Source organism: Populus euphratica, unplaced genomic scaffold (genome assembly GCF_000495115.2).
Source record: "Populus euphratica unplaced genomic scaffold, PopEup_1.0 scaffold1767.1, whole genome shotgun sequence".
In the NCBI taxonomy this organism is placed as follows: Eukaryota; Viridiplantae; Streptophyta; class Magnoliopsida; order Malpighiales; family Salicaceae; genus Populus; species Populus euphratica.
The window spans coordinates 28,562-37,502 of record NW_011501610.1 but is presented as its reverse complement, the minus strand read 5'-3'; the positions used below and the strand labels follow the sequence as shown (position 1 = coordinate 37,502).

The 8,941-nt window shown below is 33.5% G+C and overlaps 1 protein-coding gene across 1 annotated transcript; it reads right to left on the bottom strand.

Annotated features, from left to right (window-relative positions):
* Positions 1-2,730: 2,730 nt before the first annotated feature.
* LOC105118156 (probable LRR receptor-like serine/threonine-protein kinase At1g53440) lies at positions 2,731-8,633 on the bottom strand. The gene is made up of 22 exons (XM_011016041.1): positions 8,616-8,633; positions 8,482-8,576; positions 8,163-8,234; positions 7,988-8,059; positions 7,845-7,916; positions 7,687-7,719; positions 7,521-7,592; positions 7,346-7,417; positions 7,164-7,235; positions 6,718-6,783; positions 6,553-6,618; positions 6,299-6,379; positions 6,184-6,216; positions 6,051-6,103; positions 5,583-5,947; positions 5,185-5,383; positions 4,970-5,104; positions 4,747-4,865; positions 4,188-4,398; positions 3,860-4,097; positions 3,589-3,739; positions 2,731-3,400 (listed from the first exon to the last, which is right to left on the bottom strand). Exons 1-22 carry the CDS (start codon positions 8,631-8,633, stop codon positions 2,999-3,001), a joined length of 2,697 nt encoding a protein of 898 aa, XP_011014343.1. The 3' UTR covers positions 2,731-2,998.
* Positions 8,634-8,941: the final 308 nt, after the last annotated feature.

The following is an 8,941-nucleotide window of genomic DNA, read 5'->3' as shown; positions in this document are numbered from 1 at the left end:
CTTTTGGTTTGTGTTACCTCCAATGTAGTGAATTTAAGATAGGTTTGGTTTTGTTTTTATAAAATAATAATTTTAATGGGGTTGTAAATATAAATTTAAAGGATAAGGACTATATGTGATGAATGAAAAACATATACCCTATTTAGATTTTGGTGTGGAAAACTTTAGTTTGGTAACTGGAATTTTGGATTTCCTATCATGTGGTACATATTATTTAAGGGATTTATGTTTTGATTCCAAACTTCATTGGCTTTACTTTTTACTTCTAAATGGTGAGAGATGAAAGATAAAGCCATTGAAAAGGTTAAGGAGATAGAAAATGATTGGATGTCAACATTTGGCCATTAAAAAGACTAATATTTATGTTAATAAATTCATCTTGTTAAAAAAAGTTTAATGAATGTGATTTTTTATGAAAATGTTTGAAAAAAGAAGGTTGAAATTGTTTTAATGTTTTTTTGTTAGAAAAACTAACATTGGTTCACATTGTGATTCCACGATATAGTTTAGAAAATTACATTTTATATTTTGAATTTTATATACATGTTAACACTTAACTGCACTACTTTAAAAAAATTGATAATTCAAAATATATTATTTTCTAACTTATTTTTTTAGATATATTTGAAGATCATAAAATAATTTCTAACCCATTGTCCATTAAACAATGAAAATTAATTTATTTTTTAAAAAAATATTTTTTTATTATACTATTAAATATTAAAAGAACAAGAACTATATGTAAATACAAATTTAAAGAACAAGGACTATATGTAATGAATGAAAAACACATGCTTCATTTATATTTTGGTGTGGAAAACTCCAGTTTGGTAATTGGAATTTTGAATTTCTTATCATATAGTCTATATTGTTTTAGAGATTTATGTTTTGATACCAAACTTCATTGCCTTTACTTTTTAGTTCCTAGGTGTTGAAAGATGATATATAAAGTCAAAAAAGTTAATGAGAAAGAAAATAGTTGGATGTCAACATTTGACCACTAAAATGACTAATATTTATGTTAATAGATTCATTTTTTCCAAAGAAGTTTATATATATATGAAAAAAAAAAGGTCGAGATCCTTTTAATATTTTTTTATTATAAAACATTTTTATAGTTTGATTCACATTGCGATTACATGCTATAATTTACAAAATTATATTCTATATCTTGAACTTTATAAGCACACTCGTAAAAAAAATTAATAAAAAAAGATATAATTATTAACAAGATTATCATCAAAATAACATTACAACTTTTGCAAAAATTAGAAAAGAATTAATACATGGTATTCCATCAACCACTTTGTCTAATGTACAAAATCAACACAAATACCAAAATGAAAACTAATAAAGGAACAAAATGCATTTAAGCAAATATACGTTGGCCAAGGCTTCTCAAGCTTTCCCATGCAATTGGGTCCTCGTATGAACCATCCTCCCTTTCAAACACAACTTTCTCATTATTGACAGCAAGAAGTCAACAATCCTGTGGTAGTCTTTGATGAAACGAGCCTGCATCTGTGGTTGTCTCGAGTCGAGAAATATGCTAAATTACTAACATATTTACATAGGAAATAATATATTAGGATATATTAATATACAATATAAAAGTATATTAATTTGATATATTAATGCATATAATACTTTAATTTAGATAATATTACTAGAAAATATATTTGAATATAAAACATGCTATATTATACAATAATTATACATTTTAAATCATATAAATTGTGTTATAAAATTAAAATACCATAGAAAATAAATTAATTTTCAATGTTCTCCAAGCATCAAAAAATATTTGATAAAAAAAATTATACTATTTTAAAAAATTTAATAACTCAAAATATATTATTTTTCAACTTATTTTCTTAGATATATCCAAAGATCTTAAAATGATTTCTAACTCATTTTTTATCAAACATAGAAAAATAATTTATTTTTTAAAAAATATTTTTTATAACACTATTAACTATTAAAAAATATTTCACTTCCTATGAAACAACTAGCTAAAAATAAATTACTTTATGTAAACAAACAAAGCTATGTGCTAATGTTTGGCATTTTTATTTGATTTTTACAGGCTGCTGTTCTTGCATTACACCACAGCTAATTCAAAATCTTGATATCTAAAAGGGCTTCTAATCGTGCAAGAAGAATATAACTTTTTGATGTAACTTCTTGTCTAGCTAGCTCTTGAGAGTTATTTTTATATACTCATTTAACTTATTCATTTCAAAAACAACTCTTCTGAAGAATAAAAATAAAATTTGAAGATAAAATTAATAAAAAAAATCTTTCAACTTAACTAATTATTTAGTTCAATTTAAAATTGAATTATATATGATTATCCTGACATGATTTAATTGTCACGACTAATCTAAAATAATCTGGTAAATTTAAAAATGAAATTAAAAGGAAAAAAAAGAATAAAAAGGGTTAAATTAATTTATTTTTTTGCTTTTGGTATGAATAGTTAGGCTCCATAAGTTTTCCCAAGTTATTGAGTTTTGTAGGTAATTATGGGAATTTCTTATGCAAGGTCAATTCTGGCTTGCTGGCGTGCTGCAATAAAACAATATTTTTTTAAGGTCTTTGTTCCGATACTAATCGAAGTTAATTACTACTGTCTAGATCAGTCTAATAAAGCAAAGAAAAGAAAAAAACTATATAGAGAAAATTAAATAAACAAAGATTAATTCATCGCATAAGAAATTGAATAACATATGCACTTAAACGATTTATTTTCAATCATATCATGCAAAATTTATTGCTATTGATGAATGTAACTAAATTATTAGATTGGTTTTTGTATTTAAATTAAATATGTTTTTTTAATGCAACATGGATGGTGTACTTGTGCCAAAAAAATAATAGTCCCAATCGCTTGTTCTAACAAGCCCTACAAAACGATTTCTTCTCTTAGCACTTAGCAGCCATAATATTATTACACCTTAAATGAATAGGGGTTTTTCATCTTAATTATTTCCATCGGTCAATCTGCGTTGATGGGATAAAGATCCTTAGTCTCATCATTACTCTGGAGGGAATATGAGGAATCTACCCATGGTCCATCCCTTGATATGCTGCTGCTCTGCACCTGACTGCTCTGAGAGAGAGTGGAGACCTGTGTTTGGCTATCTTGTGATAGAAGCTCGAAGGCTTTGAACCTTGCTTCCTGGTCCGTGCTACCACGGCTGATTATTGGGGCTTGAACTGGAATCTTGCCCTCAAGCATTCTCACCACGGAGGACATCGATGGCCTCAGAGAGGGAGATAGGTTGGTGCACAGGAGAGCCAAGTTCAGCATCTTCATTGCCTCTTCTTTTGAGTAGCTTGAACCAAGCCTTGGATCCACAAGCTCAAGAAGGTTGTTTCTCTCATGCAGGACATAAGCCTTTCATGAAAATTCATGGGGGAAAATTAAGCAGCTAGAATTCATGCAAAAGACAGGTAGCTAAAAAGGAGATAAACAACAACAAAATCAAGGCCATGCATCTTCCATCAGTTATGCTCATTGCTGGTCACAGAAAATGTAAGATATGTAGGACGACATTCTGAGAGTAAAAGATGTATATATATTACCCAATCAAGAAGATAAACAAACTCCTCTTTCGGCCTGTAATTCGTGTTGCTCTTCCCACTGACAATTTCTAAGGCAACAACTCCAAAGCTGTAAACATCTGCTTTATCTGTCAAGTAACCCCTCATTGCATATTCTGGAGCCATATAACCTCTGAAAGATAGCATTGAATGGTGAGCATTTGGTTATGAGATAGCAGATTTTACTAACCCCTTAATTTATTTACAGGTCAGAAACTAAACTGAGAGATGAATGGGGAGAGAGAGGACTCACATTGTTCCAGCTATTCGCGTGCTTATATGAGTGTTTTCTTCTTCATCAAGCTTGGCCAAACCAAAGTCAGATATCTTGGCATTTAGATCCTTATCAAGCAGCACATTGGTTGCCTTTATGTCTCTGTGCACAATCTTCAGCCTTGATTCTTCATGAAGATATGATAACCCCTTCGCAATACCCAACAATATCTTCCTTCTTGTTTGCCAGTCCAATTGAAGCTGGTGTTCCTCGCGACCTGAAAAACAAGGATACATTGGAATAAGGCAAACAACAGCTCAATCATATTCTCACTGTATATAAAGTAGATGGTCAACTAAGCAAGTACCAAAGAGTGCGCGCGCAAGACTATTGTTTTCCAAGTATTCATATACTAACAACAACTGGTTTCCCTCAATACAACAGCCGTAAAGCTTCACGAGATGGGGATGTTGTAAGGCAGATATCATGCCTATCTCATTCACAAATTCACGATTCCCTTGTCTCGATTTGGATGATAGCTGCTTAACAGCAATTACAGCACCATCTGACAATACACCCTGAAATCAAAGGCGCATACTGAAATTTCAGAATATTTGAAGATGATAATGTCCTTTCCCCTTGTATAAAATTATTTTGCAAGCATGGTAGATTTTATTCATGGCCCGAGACAACCAAGTGCACAACCTAAGCGATGCGATGCAGTCGGGTTTGTGGAGAGTAAAGGTTCTGAGTATTCGGATGAGTATCTATAATTAGATGAGGATATATCTTGAACAAACTATATGGATAACCCAACAACAAATATTTTTATGGATCAATGTAATAAGTCTAGGTCCAAAAGTATAGGTCTTTGTCACGTAAGATCAGAGGAGGGCATGCCTATCCAATTGAAAATGCATGAATACCTTGTAAACTGGCCCAAATCCTCCCTCTCCTATCTTATTCGCAGTGTCGAAATTATTGGTAGCATGTTTGATTTGTCTTAACGTGAAATAACCAGTTTGGAGATCCAGACCGCGAAGTTCTGTTACAAAAAGAGAATCTCAAAATCAGCCAGACAAGACAAATCGAAAGCGCCACGACACACGCACAATCAAACAAGTGAGATACTTATGCCTTCAGTCCCACCTTTGTCTACGAGTTCCTTTCCTCCCAGGTAACCTTTCGATCGGAGTAGCAGCAAAAACAGCGCAGCAAGTACACATGAAGCAGCTACAATACCGATTACGGCTCCAACTGATAATCCTGATCCGTTCTTGAACTCTACAAGTAGAGAAAGAAATAGTTAGATGAGAAGTTCGTGGGTGGAAATCAATCAAAACTCTCAATATGCCATGACTTACTTGGTGTCACTGTGATGGCAGATATGAGTGGTCCATGGACACCTCTGTTAGGAACGAAAGTAGTGCCTTTGCCTGCCCAGTACAAGTGTATCTCTAGTGTGCTACCGTTAACAATTATATTATCAAATACCTCAATGATGCCGATGCCAACTCCTCCAGCTTTCTCCATGATATTGAAATTCTTCCGAAGTGTGATCCCCTGCGGCAAAATGTTCAAATTATAACCCTAAAAAGTTTCAAACAGTAGTAAAGAATCTTTTCATTGGCATAATAAAAACTTATTATGGAGCAAACAAAACACATGGTAGGCCTCACGAGGATATCTGGACATTAAAATCACTCGAAATAAACAAAATCTTAGACAAGCATGCATGCTTTTTGAAAATCATTTTGCGTACTTGAATCGATATATCAAATATGCGCCTCCCAAGGCTTCTATATGTCTGATCATTAGAATACATAATTTCCGCAAAGTGGAGCTGCACTTTATACTTTCCCTTTGGCAAACACAGGGCATAGTATTTCAGTGACTGAGGAGCAAGGCGAGCAGTTTCATAAACTCCTGTCACACCCAGATTAAAATCATTTTTTGCTATGGAAGTTTGAACCGAATTGTTCTCCATATAAGTCCCAGTACTGCTATAACCCCATTTTCCTGGTAGAAAGGAAAATGCAACTGGCCCACCATCAGTTAAGTCTCCTTCATATGTATCATCATTAAAAGGCTCACTGCCCCCTCCACAGTTTATGAACAAGGAACGATCTGCAGAACAATCAATATCCTTCAACAGGGCAGTAAACATGGTGATTTTATGTAATGACTCTTTCATAGAACATCAGTGCTTTATGGTTTCTTTCATACTTACATTCAGGATTTTGTGTGCACGGAAGGTCTTTTGTGAAGCACCACTCATCAGTGCTAAAAGACAAGAATTCAAGCTGTCGGCAATTCATAGTTCCAGAGTTTTCACAAAGCATCTCAGTAAAAGAGGAACTTACTTGTTATTTGATAAATGACTAGAAACTAAGTTCCTGTTGAATTTTGAAGTAGAATAATGAGCAACACGAGACAAATAGGGAAGAGAAAACAAATAATGAGCAAAATAATGCTTACAGGTTTTGCTTCAGTTGTTGGCAACCACCTAGAGCTGACCCTTCTAAAGCTGACCACGTAAAATTGTTGTAGGACAAATCCCTGAAATAGATTTTCCATGGTATGGGTAATACAGTTCCTGATTGTGGAAAAATGAAGATTGACGTTTTTCTTGTATGACGGGAGACAAGAAATTTCTGAAAAATCTAACAGAGGATGAATAATATGGTAACCAAACAGGAATACAAGGATTGATAGCATCATTATCGACTCACACTTGCTTCTTTTTGTTCAATGCCCAATTAGGCACTTCTCCAGTTAGTAAGTTGTTGTTCAAAAACCTACACATATGTTAAACAAGAATTCAATAAACAAGCTGCCAATACGAGAAAAATAAATTAAGGACTTGTGTGTTTCAGCATGTGCACGTATTGACTTACACCGTTACGCTTCCCAAATTCGTGAATTTAGAGATTCGGCCTGTCAACTTGTTGAAGCTCAAATCTCTGTAACGAAATATATACAAATTAATGAAATCACAACATTGCTAGATTGTGGCTCAGGTTTCAAGGAAATTGAGAGAGAGTCCCAAGTCCTAACTGTGCGATCATATGCAAAAGTAGTTCAAATTAGCCAACCCTGTTTCATAAATATGCACAAACTATGGCAACTCTCTCTTATTTCTACAAAAATAAATAAAGGGATCAACCCATCGCTAGACCTTTCTGATTCACCTTACTTTATCTATCTTCAATGAAAAGCCAAATGATGGAATAAGCTTGTGTCAATCATTTGCCTCTTTTGAATTCAAAATAACATCTATAGGGAAGAAATAAGATCCTTGAAATCAAGCATTTCCATAAGGATAACTGTTAGAAAAACTTACAAAATTTTCAAAGACGACATATTTGCAATGTAGTCTGGGATTGAATCATTAATTAAGCAATTTCTCAGAATGCTGTCGCAAGAATGTAAACAACGATCAGTTTGTTATAGTTAAGGCAATCCAAAAGTAATTAGAAAGGCTTTTCAATACATAGGAATCGTGATCAGGGTTATTCAACTCACAGATTTTCCAAGTTTTTCATGGTCTGTAGATTAGGGAAAGTTGAACTTGATCCATTCAAATCGGATATTCTCCTGGAAGAGAAAAACCGGTTGCTCATGCGTATGAACTTTCTTAACAGCAAAATCGCAAGATGATTGAAAAACTACAGGAATAAATGAACTTGTTTGTGCTCACAGAGATTTTAAACTTGTTAACAATGACATGCTAGATGGAATAGGACCCTCCATGGATGTTCCTTGCAGATCCCTGAGAAACGGAAACGGAAACGAAAATGAGATTTAAATTAGCTTGTCCTAGAGGATAGCATGAGCAGATAAATGGACAAAAACTAATTACTCACAATTTTTCAATATTGATAAAACCCAAGTTACAACTTCCTCCAAAATCAGTAAAAAGTATCAGTACTATATATAACAAAACTGAGATCGAATATTACGTGACAGACAGACACATCTACAAGACATGGTATAAAGTATAACTATGAAGGCACTTTCTTACAGTCTTCTTAAGCTTGTCAAATTTCCAAGGTCTGGAGGAAGAGGCCCTGCTAGCAGATTATCATCCAGGACCCTGCAAGATCCAATTCAAGATTTAACGTTCTAGCTTAGCTTTTAATTTAAGAAGTTCGCTTTGTGACTTACAGCTCCTCCAGTGTGGTAATGTTGCCTATTTCTGGGGGAATTGGGCCGGTGAGACGGTTAACGATGAGAGACCTAAGACATGGAAGAGAATTGGGAACAGGTTAACATGTTCATGAATTTCCATATCGGGATATGAAAACCCCTTCACATATACAGAATGCACAAAAAGACTTACAAAATCTTAAGGTTGGGGAGCTGAGCAAGTCTTGGAGGGATTGTTCCACTAATGTAGTTGCGAGTCAGATCACTGTCCAACGAAAAATGCTTCATCTTAGTCATTCTATAATTCCTTTTGTTTACAAGTCTGTGTTTCTCTTAGCCACTCAGACAAAGACCTTTTCCCATTTGAATCATCATAAAAACTTTCATTTGTTCTGATAAATAAATTAAAATCCTCTGTGAAGCACATGGTGTGCCAGGAAATGTGAAGAAAAGAAACCCAAATACATAGTAATTGATCTCTATTCAATAAACTTGATTAACTCATCACTTACATTTCAAGCAGATGAGGAAGATCTCCTAGTTCCTCTGGGAGAACTCCGTTCAAATTAAAACCTTTCACGCTTCTGTCAAAAACAAAATATAAGAGCTAGTTAGTAAATAAGACGAAAAGAAAATGAAACCATACAAAGACTCTGCTCTCCATTAATTTTTTTTTTGGACAAAAATGTTCCACTGTGCACTATCGCAAGTAGTTCGGTTGATGGTGGCCCAGTTGCTGATGTTCAACTTGTTGGATATGTTTTGAAGAATTTGAACTGTTACATGCAATTCAGGAACTTCAATCATTCACAAAAGCAATGACAATTTTAATATTATTTATCCATAAAATAATGTATGTATTAATTAAGGCCTTGCTAAAACACAGCTAGAAAACGAGGATGATGATGATGATAATTTTTAATAAACAATAATAATCACTTCACGTGTTCTCTAGCCTTTGTAATTTAAACT

Coding starts and splice junctions, on each gene's coding strand:
- LOC105118156 (XM_011016041.1), bottom strand. Junction 8,060..8,162: donor CTCCCCAACCTTAAGATTTT/GTAAGTCTTTTT, acceptor TCCATGTCTTAG/GTCTCTCATCGTTAACCGTC. Junction 7,720..7,844: donor TTGACAAGCTTAAGAAGACT/GTAAGAAAGTGC, acceptor TTTTGGAGGAAG/TTGTAACTTGGGTTTTATCA.